The sequence below is a fragment of the Talpa europaea genome (assembly GCF_964194135.1).
Source record: "Talpa europaea genome assembly, chromosome: 6".
NCBI lineage: Eukaryota > Metazoa > Chordata > Mammalia > Eulipotyphla > Talpidae > Talpa > Talpa europaea.
Genome location: NC_140072.1, coordinates 88,361,697 through 88,382,072, shown reverse-complemented (window position 1 = coordinate 88,382,072; position 20,376 = coordinate 88,361,697). Strand labels below are relative to the sequence as shown.

The window sequence follows — 20,376 nt, the reverse complement described above, 5'->3', positions numbered from 1 at the left end:
CCAGTTGTAGAAAAATTATAAGCTGTTGATTTATTTCACATTATAAAGCTGCTCTGTTTACTTTTCAGCTTCTATTACTTCAGGTTTAAGTTTCCCTGCTATGCACACTTTTGTCCAAGGAGTTACTGACTCAACTACAATGAGAACATGAGAACCAAAATAAACTTGAAAATCATAGTCCAACCATTTCATTTTCGCATCAAGAAATTCCAAAACTTGCCACAGGAAAAGAATTAAGAAGTATCTAAAGAATGCCTGCATCCCTGTCCCTTTTCTCCTGGTTCACTAGACTTTATTGCAATCTAGTCCATGTCATGATGTTTTAAGCACTGAATTTTTTTTGAAGTTTAATAACACGAATACTTTCACAAGCAAGTGATCACATTTATGTATCTGCTTAGACTTGGATTTTCTAAATCTAAGCATGTTTGGGTCTGGGGGTAGATCTAAATACAGGGTATATGAAGCCCATAAATCACAGCCTTGAAATAATGACACTAAAACTCAGTCCTTCCTTCCTGTGACCTGACATGCTCTTCCTCTGCCTCCTCAGAGTCCTCCCTCTCTTTCATCCCCAAGTACCTGTTGGTGAAGGAAATAAAGGCTCATGCTATTTCCATTCTCCCTCCCTACAACAATTTCCCCATTGATTCAGCAAGATTGTGGGGAAGGAATTATGGGCTGTGTGGCTTATCATAAACTTTCAATGTGCAAAACAACATTCTATTTTAAACATCTCTTCTCTTTTTAACTGGACTTAAAATCCAGAACTAAAATGAGGGTTTGAGGACTGAAGAATGTATATTTTGGAGTATACTGTAAGATGAGCAAGTTTAGATTCATCCTGGGTTTGGGCAACTAATTCTTATCCTATGCATCATCAAAGATTCCTTTATTTCTGCTCCTTGTTTTTCCTTCCCATGAGTGTATCTGCTGTTGAATCATGCCCTTGCCATTCAATGATTATCTCATTGTAATGAGGTCAGTGGGGAGCAACTTATTCTTGTTTGCACTGCTCCCAAAAGTCATGAGAGATTATGATTATTTTGTAATGATGCCCTAAATTATATTAGTATGATGCTACATCTTCCTTGAAAGTTCTATAGCAGAGTAATGCAAACAAATTTACTGATGTGCTTGTCATTTCAAGATACCAATATGTAAAGCAGAAAAAAAAAGTTACTAATTTAATATGCTCTTGTTAAGTTATGGGATTGTAAACCTTTAGTAAAACAATCATGCAGTATTGGATACTAATTATTCAAGGAAAGTAAAACACACGGAACTTTGCTTACGCTAGAGAAAAATAAAACCTGACTAAAAATTTCATATTGTGTTAACACTTCCCATTTTGTAGTGAGGTTCACTGCTGTATCTTGAGTAGAACAGACTATAACCCAAAAAATAAATCATAAGTCCAGTACTTCAATGCTTATTATAAAAACTAAAATGCAACCTTCTGCATTGTAGAACATGAGCTCTACAGTTATATTCAAATACCAGCTCCTTATGTAACCCTGAGTTCTACGTGTAACCTTATGCCTCTACTTTTTCACCTTTAAAATGGGTATAATATTCTTACCTACAAGAATTTTTTGAGGATAAAATAAATTGAGAGATATATAAAGTTTTTAGTGTTTGATACATTATAAGTAATCAATATACTCTATTACAACAAACCAATTTGCTAGTATAGTATACTCAGTAAAAGTTCTTTGCTTTTGTTTTCTCAATATCTTACTATACAATTATGTGATATTTATTAGTAATGAGTTCCTAATCACTAGAATGTTGGAATTCATTTATGTATCCTGATGTAATTGTCATTTTTAATTTTTTATTGGCTCTAAACATCCCTACTGTCCAATATAAAAAGATATAAATACTCAAATTTTCTAATTAGACAAAGTGAAACAATGACTCACAGTACACTTTCAGAAATAATGCGTGTGGTTATAATTTCAATCCTCAATGGAAAAAATAACCTTCAATCCACAGAGAAGATAAAAACCTTTTCAACAATATGAATTATTATAGATACACTTAAGGAACGTTGCATAGCAACTTTAAGCTATTTCTACCCAATGTTTCTACCCAATGTTTCTAATACTATATGCTTTAAATGCATGCTATGGAACATTTACAGAATGCTTATAAATGACTGTAGATAATTATAAATCATCATCAAATATTTATTTAAGTTCCTATGCCCACAATGGTAATGGCATCTGGTACTGTACCATTGTCAAAAAATCTCTAAAATTAAAATGGAGCTGCTTTTATTCTAAGCCTAATGTATTTTTAAATCAAGCCACAGGGAAATAATTACTTTTGTTTCTATTCAATCAAGACCTGCACACAGAGTTTATGGAATGACATAATATCCTTCCTGAAATCAGACCGGTATGTAGGACCAGTATCCTTCACACATAACCAGTTCCTGAACTTTTACAAACAAATCCTAATTTCCAAGGAAACAATCTCATCAAATGCTGCTCACTAGAATACATATTGTTCCTTTTGGAAACATTACAATAAGATTTTCACAATTGCAAACCCAAACTTCCCCTCTAAAATTCAATATAATCTTAAGCTAATTTATTTCAGTGGAAATTATATTTTTATAATAGCTCTATAAATTGCTGGTATAATAATTTATACCAATATAATAATTTCAGTGTAATAATTTCGGTATTATTTTTAGTTCAAGAGGAACATGGTCACAACTGATTGTGTATATGTGGATATGTGTGTGTCTTTTAAGTGGACACCAGTTAGGGTCTTAGAAATGTTCGTCTTTCCACTTTCTACAGACCTATCCTAAGATAAGGAGCGTGCTTTGAACTATTTTTTTGGAGAGTGATGAGCTTAGTGATGCTCAGTCTGTAAAAATTTTTTTCTGGGACTAAAGAGTAACATCTAGCAGCTTATAATAAATACATCCTCTCTCTGCCTGAGGAAGCTGAGGCGTCAGTGCACAGGACACAGGATTTGTTTTGAAGCTATCAGACACGTTGAGCCTTCACCAGAAAAACATTATCAACAAATCATCAGAAACTAATGACACAAACATACAAATAGGCAGAGAATGTGAGTCTGGATGTCAGCCTTATGACTTTAAGGATAGAATTCCTACTTTTCCCCTCTTCATCAGAGTGTTCTTAAGAATCTGGGCAAGGTTAGTTAGATTTACCGTCTCTCCTGATTAAATAAACAAGTGTCTAAGTTTTAAATGTCACAGAGTATGAGGAACCTGCAGAAAAGCTCCCAATCTGAGTAAATCTTTCTCATTTGCTCTGTAGACATCAATAAGTTTTGGAAATTTATGATCCACCATCCTAACATGAAATTTTCTGTGTACTTTATGTTGAGTTTTGTGGCAGCAAAGTGCTGTCACTGTTTGCTTAAAACTGCAGCCTGAAGTTATTTCTAAAAGTTATGTGCAGCGTGACATAGAAATCCATATGTTGTAAAGTGAAAACAGTAATTCTAAAAACTGGGTTAGCATGAAACAGAGCCAACAGAAATCAGATTAACAACAGCCTTCCACTACCGGCAACTCACCTTGTTGAATTTTAGTCACTAGCTGATGGCGTGCTAGAATCCGGCTCATCCTGTAAGGAGAGCGTCTCGTAGTCTGATCAAATCGCAAGTACATCTCCTGTCCCTCAGGTGTCATGGTATTTAGATAGTAGCAGCCTGAAGCTGGGGTCCTGGGTCCCTGACTGAACATCTCGGCAGATTTTCTTTTGCCACCTCAGTCTGCCCTGTGGCAGTTTCCGTCTGTCTCCAGTCTCAGTCAAAGAGCAAGGCACCAAGCCCAGCAGAGCTCAACAGACCAAGCGATTTTTAAAAAGAAAAAGGAGTGCCAAAAGCCACAACTCTGAATCCCAACCCCCAGGCCTCACGTGACGTCGCCGAGCCAATCCCAGGAAGACAAGAGAATGGGAACGGACACAGTCAGCCCTAACCCCGAAGAGAAGCTGTTCCTACAGCTACGATTCATTCCCCCACAATGCTGAGTGCAAATGCAAGTGCTGGCAGTGCCTCGGAGCTGACTAAGTCCTAAGCAGCGGCACTCACCAAGAGTTAAAAGAGAAAGAGAGAGGGGAGGGGGAAGAGCAAAGGCTGTAAAAGGAAAATAAGCCCTTGGCATAGGAGATCTTTTAGGCTATAAATGGCAGAGAAAACATACTCATTTTCTGCAAGGCAGTCACAGCCAGGTAAAAGGTGGATGTGATTAATGTCTTAAATGGAAAGCTACTTCAAAGAAGCATAAACATCTGAGTATAAATTAGTACTTTTATTACAAAGAAATGAATCAAATGAAGCTTTTCCAGTGAAAAATAAACTTCAAGTGCTTTAACACCCCGAGTAAATACACTACAGATGCCTGACCATCTGCCAGGAGAAGTTGAGAGCTCTTACAGATAAGACTGGGGAAAGCAAAGTTCACAAGTATATTTTAGCATCTCCTCTCCTTTAATTTTTCTATTTTTCCAATTGTTCATCACTGAGAACCAAAACACATATGAAGTTTCTATCACATTTAAGGCACTTCTGAGAATCACTAAAAAATGCAAAGATTCATGCAAATATACTATCAACAAGCTATTAAGGATCAATAAAACAATTATGCAAAGCCTTATAAACAGGTCATTTTGCCTCAAAGGACACTAGCACAATGTCAGGGGAGCCATATCATTTTTGACTGGGGTTGTGATAGTAATGAATGAGACATTTGGGGGAACTTGAAAATATGTGTGGGATTCTGGCAGGTGGGCAGGCAGGCAGGCAGGCAGGCAGGCAGGGGAATAGATTTGCAGGTCTATACGGACATGGGTGGAGACAGGGACCAGAGTGTGTGTTTAAGGAAACTGCTAGTAATTCAATTTGGTCATACCCAAGTACACATGTAGGGGTAAAATAACCCCCCTTCACCCCCACCCCGAATTTTTCCTCTTTAATATTGTTTGATATCAGAATAAAGTCCATGGAAAGCATGTTATCGAATTCTCAGCCTGAGGCTAAATGAATTAAGTTCTTTGAAAAGAAGCATATTATAGCCAAGTTGTTCTTACATTTTTTCCAACTCAATCTGAAACATAGCCTAGCCTGGGATTTATAGTCTTAGTCATGTACAACTCTCAACAAAAAGTTAACAGGACACAAATTAAGACCTCAGTTCTTGTTACTGTGACTACCAGAGGTCAGACTTCACATCTTTTCCTATGGGAATTTTTGCTGGCCAGATTGTGAGAAGCAGCCCATCTTATGTAACTTTCCACTATGTAAATGAATGACTTAGCACAGGTCTCTAGGGTGTCCACTAGAACATACCGTCATTGTGAGCTTCTTCTGATAACTATGCAAGTATAGGCAGACATTGGATTTTCAAGTATCATAGTAGGAAAGAAAAAAAAGCTATTACTGGATCTTTCCATTCTTATTTAGGATTTGATCAGAAGTGTTTGTCCAGGGCCTCCTTTGCGAACAGTGAAAAAAATCTAAGATCTAGCAACACTGGTATCCCGAAAGCATAGACAGTAATAGTAGAAAGCTTTGGTTCTATATTGTAAATTCCATTTATCAAGCTCAGAGTCATTGATTGTCATCTATTGGAGATGTTAATGTCAGTCACTTTTTGGGCATGTGCTTTTCTGGTTTGATAATCCAACACTGTAGATATCGTTGCCATAAACCATGTTTTTAAGGCAGACACTTGGCATTTATCACTTTCCCATTGGGAGAGACAGAGGAAGAGAGAGAGAAACAAGAGCAAACATAGAACTTGGGGAACTTTGGGTATATTCTGGGAAGCCAAACAGAGAAGAGGCAAGAGCAGAAAATGATATTTAGCTATTTATTGTTGTGAATAACAAAGAAATATTGACTATTACCAGTGCCAATGTTTAGTAATTCATTGCTGACTTGGCTGCATTTAAAAAATAATTGAAATGATTCTTCCTGAGAAGCACTGCAAAGTATTGAGGCCAGGTGACTCAAAATTAAAACACATAGACTCACACAAACACAGCCTGCTTTTACAAAATAATGAAAACATAAATACTTTTCAAAAATCTCAAGCATTTTGTTTTCAAAATATCAAGATTATATGTATTCTTTGTAATGGATACAACAGCATGAAACATAGTATTTCATAGGAGAATTGCAATAAAGAACAAGAATGTAAATAAAGAAAAAATGAATTTTTATTTCCTAATTAAAAAGAGATGACTTAGAAAATTAGACCCCAATTTTCTTGGAAATCAGTCTGATCTTAATAAGGGGATCTATGAAATACTATATTTCAACATTCAGCCTTTCTTATGTCATGTGCAAGTTTTTATTTTCATTTTGTCTTTCAAATACTTTCTTAAGTCCATGCAATTGCTCACCATATTTTTGCTATTTTGTTATGTCTAAAGTACCATACTTAACGCAGATAAACAGTACTGTCTTTTCACTGGCATCATTAATGCCATTTTATGCTAATGTATCACTATAGAACCTGAATTGTTTATCACTGTTGCCAGTGATAGAAGAATTACCATTGAGCAGGCAATTCTGTTCTGTTCGTAATAAATATAGAAAGAAGAAACTGCTGATAATCTTTCCTAGGCTTGTCCTTCATGCATTTTTTTAAAGCGAATTCTTCCTCTTCACTGTCCAAAGGTATCAGAAAGAGCAAGAACTCGAGAGTGTTGCACACCCAAGTGCATCCTCCAAATACTGATAATGCCAAACTGCTTCCTTTAAGATTCCTTTCAAGAGGAGGAAAATGATGGCACCCGTCTTTAGTTTTCACCTACTTTTCCTCTTTCTTAATTTGGTCATCAAGAATAGTTTTTACCCAGATTACTTCAGGGATGGATAAATAGATGAATCTTATAAACAATATAGAAATGTTTAGTATTGCAAACAATAGAGCAATAAAGAGAGAGCTAGGAACTAACATTGCTGAGTGCTTACTATGTGCCAGACCTTAGGGTTTTTACATTTTATGTTTTTAATTAACATCCACAGCAACCCCCTGTGGTATCTTATTTTATGGAAAAGGAAACTAAGACTCCCAGAGGTGAAGCAATGTCCCCACTCATATATCATTCTGGTATGGAGTCACTTTTTATCTCTCAAACTATGAATATTAATTCTTTCCACAATCACACATTAGGGAAAGAGAAGAGAAAATGGTGGCACTGAAAAGGTGCTGGGGAAGTTGGATTAAGGAAAAAAATCTTTGGACGAATATACTGAAAATCATCTTAATCCTTTATAATTGAATATGATAATGAATTGTCTAAATGAAAATATAGGTGTGGGATGACTAATAGCTTGTGATGCTTGAGAAGTGGGTGTCTAAGAGGAAAAGCTACAAGTCTGGAGCCTTTAATTAACCAATCAGAACCATGGGTCCTCCTAGGAGTAACCCAAGACTGAGAACTGGCAACCCATGTACCTGGAGTGAAGAAACAGCTTGACTGCTTCTTTGTTTAGCCCCTTATCCTTTGCATAGTAAGCTGACAGTCCTCTGTTTTCATCCTTAAAGCTAACTCTCCATATTGCTTGCCTTTTCCATGGCATTTCTTCCCAATGCAAATACTCCAAATACAGTTAAAACTCTGAAATTTGACCTCTCAACAAAGTTTTAGTATTTAAAATTTTCAGGTCTTTTGATAAATGATCCTAGATTAGTGCTCAATGGAATCTTGTGTATACAATGCAGAAAGCTAGAAGCGCATTTACAGAAGCCAAGAATGGCTCACTGTGCTTTCATCTGTCTGCTGCTCCTTCCACTCCTTCATATGCATTCCAGCCTCCTTCTTAGACTGTTCAGAGGGAGCCAAAGTAGTTCTGTCAAGTAGACAAATGCTTTGAGATACAAGTGGCAAGCTGAATAAAGCAGAGCTGATTTAGAGGAATGCTTCTAAATTACTTAAATCCAAAGATAGAGGGGTTAATGTCAGTGCCTTCCAGGGGTTCTGAAGCTCATTTGTGGGTTTATACCAATTGGTTTGTGATGTATCTGGCTTACTCATGTGTCTAATTATCAAAGTATGCAAGTCAGTATCTAACATGCATTTGAAAGGTTTTAAAGAGAGATCTTTTCTGATTCAGCTTCCCCAACTCAAGACTAAGCCTTCCATTTGGAGTCCAGTTTTTGTTGCAAAGACAGTGACTATAGATTTCCTTTACTTTGTCTCCCAACTCTCTCCACTGTCTTTGGTTAACTTCTCTTCTATAGTCCTTCAAGAGTGTATGCTTTGCCCTTATTCATTCTGTGGTTACCCAAACATCAGCTCCAGTTCACCGGCTCACCAGATCTGGCTTGCCTTGCTCTGAGCTCATGGCCTACATCTGACTATTACAGTCAAACCAAAATTATTTCATTTCCCTAAATTGTTTTAAAAATGTGGAACTGTGTGATTTCCTACACGTGTTCCCTATCAAAATTAGAAACACTTTCATGACTGTGCAAAACCTGTTAGTATTAACAGGTTAATACCTACAAAGAGTTGTTATAAGGCTCATTAATTAGATTATTCTGCTACATTCTTATATGGGATACATTTGCTCATTGCAACTACTATGGGCATAAAGCTTTTACATATTTGATTTAGAAAGTATATTAAATTTCTTCTTATCCAGTCACTGTCAGGCCAATTAATCGGTGAATTAATATCATACCCATCTATATGAAATGTTTTTATTTTTTATTTTTTTAAGATTTATTTATTTATTTATACAAGCACTGGGTACAGTCAGAAGCACGGGAGGGTGAGAGAATTCACCAGAGCCAGAGCGGGGAACAGAACAGGCAGACTGATGAAATACACTGCTGAGGGGAGCAGCGGGCTCGGCAGGAGAGGTCTGTCGCGCCATGTGGGACCCTCGTCAGCGGCCGGGGATCAAACAGGTGCTGCAGAGGCTGTGGACAGCTTTACAGCCCAGCCCTCAACCGCTGCGCCACCAGGGGAGGTCCTATATGAAAAGTTTTATCTCACTGAGAACCATGAGCTGTTTAAAAATTTTTTCCTTATAATTTCACCCATGGCTCTTATTCTGTCATTTGGAATTAGAAGGACAAATCTATTCCTTTTTCTGTTGTCTGTACTGCAGATGTTTGTAGAAAGCTAACATGTTCCTTATGGAAATTTTCGCTAGATAATGCTTTTCATCAAATCACATGACTTCTAGCTATGCAGTAAGCTAATTGCTGTCTTTTGTGTATGCGCCGATCTGTCAGTGTCCCTTTAGAAATATGGCTCCTACCTTAACCTTAGAGCTTTAAAAGTGGCTAAGCATGGTAGTACATGGTACAATGTGTGCCTGCTTCCTGCATTCCAGGTATTGCACTTGTGTAGTTACAGTCAAGATTATGGAAGGTTTTAATTTTAATTTTTAATCTTTGTTTACAATAAATCATCAATTCAACATTGACTAAGTGCCTGCATAGCACTGTAGTAAGTGTGGGACTTACAAAGGTGAATATGATATGGTCCCTACCCCAAAGGAACAGTATGCTAAGGAAGACAGAAAAGAAACTCATTATACCAATGTTAAGTGCCGTGCGGGGGGGCTATCTCTATTTCCTCATTTGATAGTCAATCTATGTGCTTAAGCCATGTGGTGTTCATGTATCTTCATAATATCTGCTGTTAGATAAGTGTTCTCTATTTTGTACTTATAAAAGGTCTCTCAAACTTAAGAACAGGTCTCTAAGCTTACCGGATACTTTCAATTTCTGATTTATTTTCTCCAACTATTTAATTCTTCATTGTTTCTTCTGATAACAAAAATGTCTATATTGTAAAAGTATAAAATAGTTAAGTGAGTTTGGAAAAAGGTAAAGTAAGAATAAGAAAATAATAAAGTCAAGACTGAACTCACTTCACAGAATACAAGCCATACAACTCTGTCTGTTTCTGGCAGATGGCTAAAAAAGTGGCTTCCTATCAGATAAAGCAAAAGGGAAACAGATCAATTACAAAATTCAACATATCCATAAGATTAAAACAAAACAGTGGTTCAAGATAAGTACAGATGGTCAGGTATTAAACCTCAAGAGGAAATTTCTTAGGTCCGCATTAAGAATCAACAAACCTTAGTACAGTTTCTTAACTCTACCCTTCAATTCAATAAAGGTATGATAACAAAGCACTATGAGTAATTTCTCTGAGAACTCCTCTCCTCCAAATGATTTAATATGCATTCTCTGAGATTTTTAAAATCATGTGTTGATCCTTGTCATTTCCCTGCAAAAGTTTCTTCTTGCATCTAGAACAAAGTGCAACAAAGTCCTTGCTTGGTCCACAAGGTCCTCCACGATCTGTTCTCCACTTACCATCCCACCTCATCCCCAGTCTCCTCACTTGCTTCTACTTTTCAGCCTCGGAGTCTTCTTTCTACATCTGTACCTCCTCAGCCTGAAATGTTCTTCTTGGAGCCCTGCCCACAGCTGGCCCCTTCTCAGGTTTCAAGCATCAGTTTAATTGATACATCCTCAGCCTGTCACTACTCACTTTACTTCCACAGAAGCAGAACCCCATTTGTTGTCTGTATAGCACCTTCTAAATTTGTAATTGCCTATCTTTTTGGTCATTGACCAGTGTGCTGCCTTCTTTTGCCCAGACGCTGCTGAGTATGAACTTTATCTATTGCATTCACATTCTATACTTAGTGCCCATCACAAGGCTTGGACCATGGTAGGAAGTCAGTTGCAATTGGTGGAATAAATAATGAAGTAATTGACAAAATGATGATCTAAATTTTTCCAAGGATAAAATCTGGTATGTCTGTAAGACTGGATACATATTTTTTGGCAATCATAAATATTGGAGGTGTTGCTGCTACAACTTTGACTGAATAAGGACTGAATAGTAGGTAATTCAAAGTCTTACTCTCTGGGAAAAAAATCATTAAATGTACATAGTTCACTTTTATTGCTAGTGGCAAAAGTATGTTAGTGGCAAAAGTGTCATCAAACAGAAGGAAGCTTAAGGTCCATTGTGAAAATTACAACGCTTGGGGGCTGAGCAGCCCTTATTCCAAGGAGAAAGGCTGAAGGACATTAAAATAAACAATTAGCTATCATCTTTAGCACTGAATCAGTCTCAAATTTTATAAGCATTCGTGCTGTATCTTCACTTAAAAAGCTGAATGGCACAGGGCCAGATATCACTGCCTCTCTGTTGTTTCATGTTCATTATCTTTTAAATAATTCTTTCAATAAATTTTCCAGACATTTCAATGAATTTACTGATATTTTCTAAACTTAGGTATTTTTGCCCTAATTGTAGATAAAGGTAATCACTCATTTTGTGTGTGTTTGCGTGTGTGTGTGTGTGTGTTTAAAGGATTGCTTAGCTTACTAGAACAGAGCTTTCAGTCTCTTGGGCGAAATATGTCTACACTTAAAGAATTATCCTCACTTACATCAGGTTGGATTTTATAATCTCTTTCCCCATCTTGAATAACACTGCATATATTTTCTTAATATTGACTCAAATTATAATTTGAATATAAAAGGGAAGCTTTCTCATTAAAGAAATCCTTGATGAATCCTTTGGAAAATTCTTTATTGAACCTCCACATTATCTGTTTTCAAAATGTTTGAGATTGCCTAAACTATGGCCATAGCATAATTAATATTGCCCTGGATCCAATCTCTATTTTTATATGCAATCACTTCCCAGTAGGCAGCAAGTGGGCACTGAGTAAACTTTGGAAATAACCATTACCCACAGTGGAAGAATAAGGGTATGGGATTATTAATTCAGTCACATTTCTTATATATTTAAACCTCCTATACCTTCATGGATAAATTCAGCTCAATACTCTAAAGAACATAATAAAATGCTTTCCCTCCTTATTCCTAATATAAAAACATCAATTTATACTTTAATTAGTGGGAAGTGGTTCAGGGAAGAGCAACAGAATTAGAACATATCCCATAAAGACAGAAACATTAAGAATTTGAGAAGGTAGAAAATGGCTCTTTAAAGCCTTAGATATTGGAATCAATGAACTTTTGAAATGATTGAAAAGATGAATTTCAGGGTTCATGGCTGGGCAACAAAGGAGGTCTCTCTTTGGGCTGATTTAACCAATGGTTCTTCTGGTATAATTAAAATATAATTTTTGCTAGCATCTTGTTTGTCATAAATAAAGATGACAGGGCCTTCCTGGTGGCACAAGGGGTTAAGTCTTAGCACTAGGAAGCTATGGGCAGCTCCTGCAGGTAGAGTTTGATCCCAGCCGGGAAGCTGACCCACATGGTGCCCCAGATGCCTCCTGTCTCTCCCGCTGCTCCCCTCAGCAGTGTGTTTTGGTCAGTCTGCCTGTTCTGTTTCCCACTGTCTCTGGTGAATACTCTCACCCCCTGCACCTCTGGCCTGTACCCTGGTTCTTTTATGCATGAATAAATAAATCTTAAATAAATAAATAAATAACACCAATTTATTTGTCTTATTTTTTTCTTAATTTTTAAATGTTTTACATCATTGTTCATTTTTTAAAAAATATTTGCTTCCCCCCTACCCCCTCAGGTGTAATCCCCAGTTTCCTTCACCAATGCATCCATGCACCATCACCTCAGTCCCCTGTGCTCCTCCCTCCCTCCCTCTCACCCCTCTCCCTCTTCCTCCCCTGCAGGATGTCTCTGATTTATAATTGTCCGTTCTTGCTTTGCTGTGTTTTGTACTATTATTATTTTTTTACACTGATGTCTTGTTCCCCTATATTCCTGCTATAAGTGAAACCATCCGATATTTTTTTTTTTCCTTCTGGCTTATTTCACTGAGCATAATTCCTTCTAGTTCCATCCACATTGCTGCAAATAGCATGATTTTATCCTTGTTGATTGCTGAATAATATTCCATTGTGTATATATGACACATCTTCTTGATCCAGTCATCTATTTTTGGGCATTTGGGTTGTTTCCAGGTTTTACCTATTGTAAATAGTGCTGTAATAAACATATGTGTACAGGTGGTCTTTTGAATCAATGTTTTTGTGTCCTTGGGGTAGATCCCTAGGAGTGGAATTGCTGGGTCGTATGGAAGCTCCATTTTTAGTAGACTGAGGAAACTCCATACAGCTTTCCATAGTGGTTGAACCAGTTTGCACTCCCACCAGCAAGGTAGGAGAGTTCCTTTTTCACTACATCCCTTGCCAGATCTTTGTCAAAGATCAGTTGTCCATATAACCATATAAGTGTGGTTATATTTCTTTTCTTTTTTTTTTTTGTGGGACCCTCGCCGGTGATCAGGGATCGAACTGGCGCTGCAGAGGCTGCGGGCAGCCTCACAACCCAGCGCTCAACAGCTGCACCACCAGGGGAGGCCCCAAGTGTGGTTTTATTTCTGGGCTCTCTATTCAGTTCCATTGGTCTGTGTGTCTGTTTTTGTTCCAATACCAAACTGTTTTGATTATTATAGCTTTGTAGTATAGCTTGAAGGTTGGACGTGTGATACCTCCTTTCTTTGTTTTCATCAATAGGGCTTTGGCTATTTGTGGTTTTTTGTGGTTCCATATGAATTTCATCAGTATTTGTTCTATTTCTTTGAAGAATGTCATTGAGATTTTTATTGGAATAGATTTTTATTGGTAGGATGGCCATTTTAATAATGTTAATTCTTCCAATCCATGAGCAGGGGATGTCCTCCCATTTCTTTGTGTCTTCTATTTCTTTAAACAGTGTTTTATAATTTTCTTTTTTTTTTAAACATTTTTTTTAATATTTATTTATTTATTTATGCAAGCACTGGGTACAGTCAGAAGCGTGGAAGGGTGAGAGAATTCACCAGAGCCAGAGCAGGGAACAGAACAGGCAGACTGATGAAGTACACTGCTGAGGGGAGCAGCGGACGCAGCAGGAGAGGTCTGTTGTGCCATGTGGGACCCTCGCTGGCGGCTGGGGATCGAACTGGTGCTGCAGAGGGTGTGGGCAGCTTCACAGCCCAGCGCTCAACCGCTGCGCCACCAGGGGAGGCCCTGTTTTATAATTTTCTTTCACCTCTTTTGTTAGGTTTATTCCCAAGTATTTGATTTTTTTTTTGTTTCAATTATAAAAGGGGTGGTTTTCTTGATTTCTTCTTCAGATTGATTGTTTTTATATAGGAAGGCTACTGATTTTTGCATGTTGATTTTGTATCCTGCTACTTTACTGAACTGGTTGATTATTTCTAGTAGTTTTTCTGTGGAGTTTTTAGGGTTCCCTATGTATATTATCATATTGTCTGCAAACAGTGATAGTTTTACTTCTTCTTTCCCTATCTCATTTTTAATATATCTTTCTCTTGTCTTATTGCCCTGGCTAGGACCTCCAGTATTATATTGAAGAGCAGTGGTGAGAAAGGAGATCCTTGTCTTGGTCCTGATCTTAAAGGAAAGGCCTTTAGCATTTCACCACAGTGGGTTTGTTGTATATGGCTTTTATCATGTTAAGGTATGTTCCTTCTATCCCGAGAATTTCAAGGGCCTTCATCTTAAATGGATGTTGGACTTTGTCAAATGCTTTTTCATCATCTATTGACATGATCATATGGTTTTTATTTTTTTTGGTGTTGATGTGTTAGATTACACTGATCTATTTTCTTATGTTAAACCATCCTTGTGCCCCTGGGATGAATCCCACTTGATCGTGGTATATGCTTCCTTTGATGCATTGTTGGATTCTGTTGGCAAGGATTTTGTTGAGGACTTTTGCATCAGTGTTCATTAGTGAGATTGGCCTGTAATTTTCTTTTTTTGTGATGTCTTTGTTTGGTTTTGGTATTAGTGTAATGTGGGCTTCATAGAACGTATTTGGTAGTATTCCTTCTTTTTCAATTTTTTGAAAGAGTTTGTGTAGGATAGGCACTAATTCACTGCTGAATGTTTGGTAGAATTCATTTGTGAAGCCGTCTGGGCCTGGGCTTTTGTTTTTGGGGAGTGCTTTGATTACTGCCTCAATTTCGCTGCTTGTAATTGGTCTGTTTAGGTGTTCTATTCCTTCTTTGTCCAGCTTTGGATGATTATATCATTTTAGGAATTTGTCCATCTCTTCTTCTAGGTTGTTGAATTTGTTTGCATATAAGTGTTCATAGTAATCTCTGATTATTCTTTTGATTTCTACTGAGTATGTTGTGATTTCTCCTCTTTCATTTATAACATTTATTCATTTCTCCTCTTTCATTTATAACCCTATTTATATGTGTTTTCTCCTGTTTTTTTCTTTGTGAATCTGGCTAGAGATTTGTCTATTTTGTTTATTTTTTCAAAGAACCAATTTTTGGTTTCATTGATCTTTTGGATTTTTTTAAAATTTCTATTTCATTTATTTCTGTTTTGATTTTTATTATTTCCTTTCTTCTATTGGCTTTACAATTTTTTTGTTGTTTCTTTTTCTAGCTCTTTGAGATGTAAGATTAGGTTGTTTCTTTGAATTCTTTCTTATTTCTTGATGTGAGCTTGTATTGCTATATACTTTCCTCTTATTACTGCTTTTGCTGCATCCCATACATTCTGGAAAGTGGTGCCCTCCTTGTCATTCAACTCAAAGTATTTTTAAATTTTTTTCTTTGATCTCCTCATTAGTCCAGTGGTCTTCCAGTAGTGTGGATTTCTATCTCCATGAAGTGGGAGGGTTCCTTGTTTTCTTTTCAAGATTTATTTCTAGTTTGATGCCTTTATGATTGGAGAAGAAGATAGTTGGAATGATTTTGATCTTCATGTATCTGTTGATGTTTGTCTTGTGGCCCAGTATGTGATCGATTCTGGAGAATGATCTGTGTGCGCTTGAGAAAAATGTGTACTTGGATTGTTTTGGGTGCGTTCTATAGATGTCTGTTAAGTTCATGAGTTCTGTTTTTATTTAGGGCTCTAGTGTCTTTATTTATTTTTCATCTTGTTGATCTGTCAATTGGTGAGAGTGGGGTGTTGAAGTCTCCCACTATATATGTATTTTCTCTTATGTCCATTTTCAGAGCTGATTATAACTGTCTAATATATTTTGGTTCTCCTTCATTTGGTGAGTATATGTTGATGAGTGTTATATTTTCCTGATGTATTGTCCCTTTGATCATAATGTAGCGTACATCTATGTCTCTTTTTACTTTTTTTAATTTGAAGTCTATTTCATCTGATATAACTATACCTGTTCCTACCTTCTTTTTTGATCCATTTGTTTGTAGGATTGTTTTCCAACCTTTTACTTTCAGTCTGTGTTTATCTTTTGTGGTTAAATGTGTTTCCTGGAGACAGCAGAAGGATAGATTTTGTTTTTCAATCCAGCGTGCTACTCTGTGTCTTTTTATTGATGAGTTTAATCCATTTACATTTAGTTAATATTGATATGTTGGCATTTGTATTTGCCATTTTGTTTGTCTTTTTTGTGATTTTATTCCTTGCTTTATTCTGTTCTTCTTGATAATTCCTCTGTTGGTTTTGGCTTTAGGACTTCTTGTAGAATTTTTTGGAGTGGGCGTTTAGTTGTAATGAATTTCTGGAGTTTCTGTTTGCTTGATAAGGTCCATATTTTTTCTTCATAGAGGAAGGAGAGCTTTGCAGGGTAAAGTATTCTTGGTTGGCATTTGCTGTCTTGAAGTTTGTTGAATATATTACTCCATTCTCTTCTTGCCCTTAGTGTTTCTTTGGAGAAGTCTGAGGTTAACCTGATTGATTTTCCCTTATAAGTTATCTGTTTTTTCCCCCTTGCCAGTTTATTATTTTTTCTTTGTCTTGGACTTTTGCAAGCTTTACTATTATGTGTCTTGCTGTAGTTTTCTTTTCATTGTGGTTTCTGGGTGTTCTTCTTGCTTCTTGTATGTCTATATTTGTCTCCTTTTTCATGCTTGGGAAGTTTTTGTCAATTATCTCCTTGAGTAATTTCTCAGATCCTTTGAAAATGACACCAATTTAGCTCATGTTGCAACTCCTTTCTAGCAGACTTTCTTTGCCAAATATTTCTAATGTATACATCATGTCCGGTATAGTGCTAGGCATCACCAGTATACCAGTACAAAGAAAAATAAAGACACTGTTCCTCTTAACAAACCTCAAGATTTATAATGTCAATTTATAAAGTTGAGGACAGTTAACAATTATAGAATCCTATTACCAGTACTACCACAGAGAAAGCAGAGGTAGGGATAGTTAATTCAGAAAAAGAGTAGACTCATTCTTCAGAACAGAAAATACAGTGCAAGCACTGCATCTGGAGGGAGGCATATATGGGAGAGTTGACAGGGAAGACAATACTTAAAAAAAAACCCATTAAGAGAAAATCATGCATAGATGATTTCTTATCCTATATCTCCTCCTTTAATTAAGATGAGGGATTAGTATTTCAAATCACCACATTATGCAGACCTCCAGGATTCTAAGTCTCAGAAGCACATACCGTTCTCCCAGTACTCCTCATGATTCATTCTCCCTTTACCCCATGAACACTCTAAATTTGGGAGACATCTCTCAGCTATAGCCATTTCCTGAAGGTGATTCTTTAGAAGAAGGGTGATCATGAGTAATTATAAAAAAATTAAGAGGCAAAATGAATGCAGGAGTTATCGGATAGGGTGGAAGGAAGAATGTTCTATCAGGAAAGGTCGCAGCCACAGCAGCAGATGTGCAAAGTCCTGTGTCTACCCATCAAATGGTATAGTATGCAACAAACTATCCTTTATCTCATCATGGTTCAGAATTGTACCATTCCACTTTTAAAGTCAAAATAGTTTTCCAAACCTGTACCCAAAGTAGCTACCCTTGAAGATTCCTTATTCTAGTGGTCCTTTGAATTAAGAGAAGAAAGGGGCATTGCTGGACTGCTAGGCTTGTTTTGTACAGTCTTTCTGGGGGAGTTCTTTTCTGTTAGAGAATGTAAATGTGTGTACAAATATACAGAGATTGTCCTAAGATTTCTTATGCATTTCTCCAGGGTTTGATGTTTATCAAAGCATGCAGTAGCCTCTGGCCAACCTCTGAGAGAGTCATTATAATCACAGTCTTCTTATGACACAGACCTGTTTAAACAGACCAAGTACAGCACAAGTAGCTGGGCGTGGTTACCTTCTCTTTATGTGGCTCCACCAAGATGACTCAACACTAATCAATCACAGGAAAATACTTATGAAGCACCAAAAATGTGTTTGCAGCATGGGACGATAGAACATACCTCAAACTTCGCTTAGTCATTGAGGAAATTAAAATGCCCTTTTTTACTCCCTGATTTTGGGGATTTCAAGGACTGCCCATGGCCTTTGCTTATTTCTCACTGTAGACTACCCTTGAAAATCCAGCCCCAAGGCATTCTGTTAATCAGTATATTATTGCAAATCAGAAATGTTGAGCACTAAATTATATTCGAAGAAAACACAACAAAAGATTTAAGATTTAATCCTACTTTTAGGATGGTGGGCTTATGGGTGTTTTTTTTTTTTAATTTTCTGATTTTTAAATTTTTTAAATATTCTGTCATATGAGTAAAGCTGTTGCTTATATAAAAAGGGAATAAAACCTAACCAATGATTATATCAGAAGGTATTAAGGAGTCTCAGCAGCACTTGCTTATTTCCAGCTACCTCTATGTCCAGCAGATGGAATATGAAGATGACAAGAACCTGTACAAAGATAACAGATATTGTCTAACAAAATTAGGCAACACCCCAGTTTCAAATTAAAAAAAATAAAGAGGGTCTCCCCAGTGGCGCAGCAGTTGAGCTCTGGGTTGCGAAGCTGCCTGCAGCCTCTGCAGTGCTGGTTCGATCCCCGGCTGCTCCCTGGCCACCAGAGGAGGGTCCCACATGGCGCACAGATGCTGCTCCCCTCAGCAGTGTACTTCGGTTCTTCTGCCTGCTCTGCTCCCTGCTCTGGCTCTGGTAAATTCTCTCACCCTCCGGCGCTTCTGACTGTACCCAGTGCTTGTATAAATAAATAAATAAATCTTAAAAAAAAATGACTCTCATATCCTTTCCTTCATCTTCATTATTACCTCAACCATGTAGGCACCAGTCCTTCTCTCTAAATGCTTCTGACAGTCCAGCTCACATCTCTGCCTGCTCTTGCCGCCGCTGCTTCCATCTATCTTGAACACCACAGAAGCTTAGCTTCTCAGGATACCACTTCCATCATATTCCTCTTCTGTTGTAAAATGTCAAATAATGTCCCAACTCTACTACTTAATAACTGTATACGTTATTTTCCTTATCTACATGGGCTATACACACACACACAGCTCATATATCTAGATAAGCAGACCAAATATACATGATCATCAGTTCTCTGACTACTCTGTGTCAATTGGATCAGAATTTAAACTAATTAAAAATAAGTTAACTGGAAAAAGGATTCTGTACCACTGCTTGTATGCTGTCCTTTGGGGAAAGATTCACTGGGGATCTAAGTATTGTCAGCTGCATAAATCCAATCACTAGATACAGCAAACTATTTTTTCAGTTTTTCTTGGTTTTCAAAACCTGGGATAGATGACATATAATATCCTTACAAATACGCATAAACATATTCAATTCCTAGTCACCCAACAATGAGCAAAATACATTTCAATAATATAGCAGTGACACTGGGAAGACTTTAAACAAAGTCTATATATTTTATATCCAAATACTTCCTGATAATTTACTCACAAGTGCTACTTTTACCAGAGTACCAGAATTAGAAATATTACCCTTTTTCTCAGAGTGGAGGAAGTAAAACAAAACAAGGTTGACGCATAATTTCTCAAATCAGGACCCAGAAGGTGGGAGGTCCCTTGGGGTCACCAGTGGTCAGGGCTGGGAAGTCATCCTGTGTTTCAGTGAATTCTGCAGAGAGATAAACCCTCCATATTGCTTCTGTCATTTTGCTCTAAGTAATTATTTCAATGATCCCAGGCATTTGGAATCACTTGCACTCAAAAGTATTTTTTAAACTCCTACTCTGTGCCAAGCAATGTTTTGGTGCTGGGAATGCATCAATGAATAAGACAGACAATGATCACATCCTAATGAAGCTTCTGTTCTAATTAACAAACATCACAGCATGAGTGTTATTATCTCATGATGTGTAAGCCACAGAAACCCTAAAACTATATGCAAAATTATGTGCATATATTTACTTTTCTAGAACAAAGGTCTTTAGATGTCATCAGATTTTCAAAAGATGTTGTAAACACCAAGCTTTTTTTTTTTTTAATAGCTCTAAAATATAGTTCTAGAACACCTAGCACTGTGACTTTGGAGTCAATAAATTTACATTTAAAGTCAGGTTCTGCTACTTATTAACTATATATAAATTAGACAGATTAAAAACTCATTTTCCTATACCTCAGTTTTCTCAGCTATAAAGTTTTGACCTCTTAAGTTAATTATGTATGAGAAGGACCTGGTTTTATAAGATTAC

General features: G+C 36.9%; 1 protein-coding gene across 5 annotated transcripts in view; it reads right to left on the bottom strand.

Annotated features, from left to right (window-relative positions):
- STARD13 (StAR related lipid transfer domain containing 13) overlaps positions 1-20,376 on the bottom strand; it is a gene marked incomplete at both ends in the record, with an annotated part of 219,152 nt that overhangs the window by 160,439 nt on the left and 38,337 nt on the right. For 4 of the 5 annotated variants that reach the window (XM_084234495.1, XM_084234494.1, XM_084234496.1 and 1 more), the window contains one exon: positions 3,565-3,733. The exons of the other annotated variant lie outside the window; for it this stretch is intronic. In XM_084234495.1, coding sequence (XP_084090621.1) covers positions 3,565-3,733 — 169 coding nt within the window. Of the gene's footprint in view, positions 1-3,564; positions 3,734-20,376 lie in introns of those variants that run through there. 5 annotated transcript variants of the gene reach the window in all.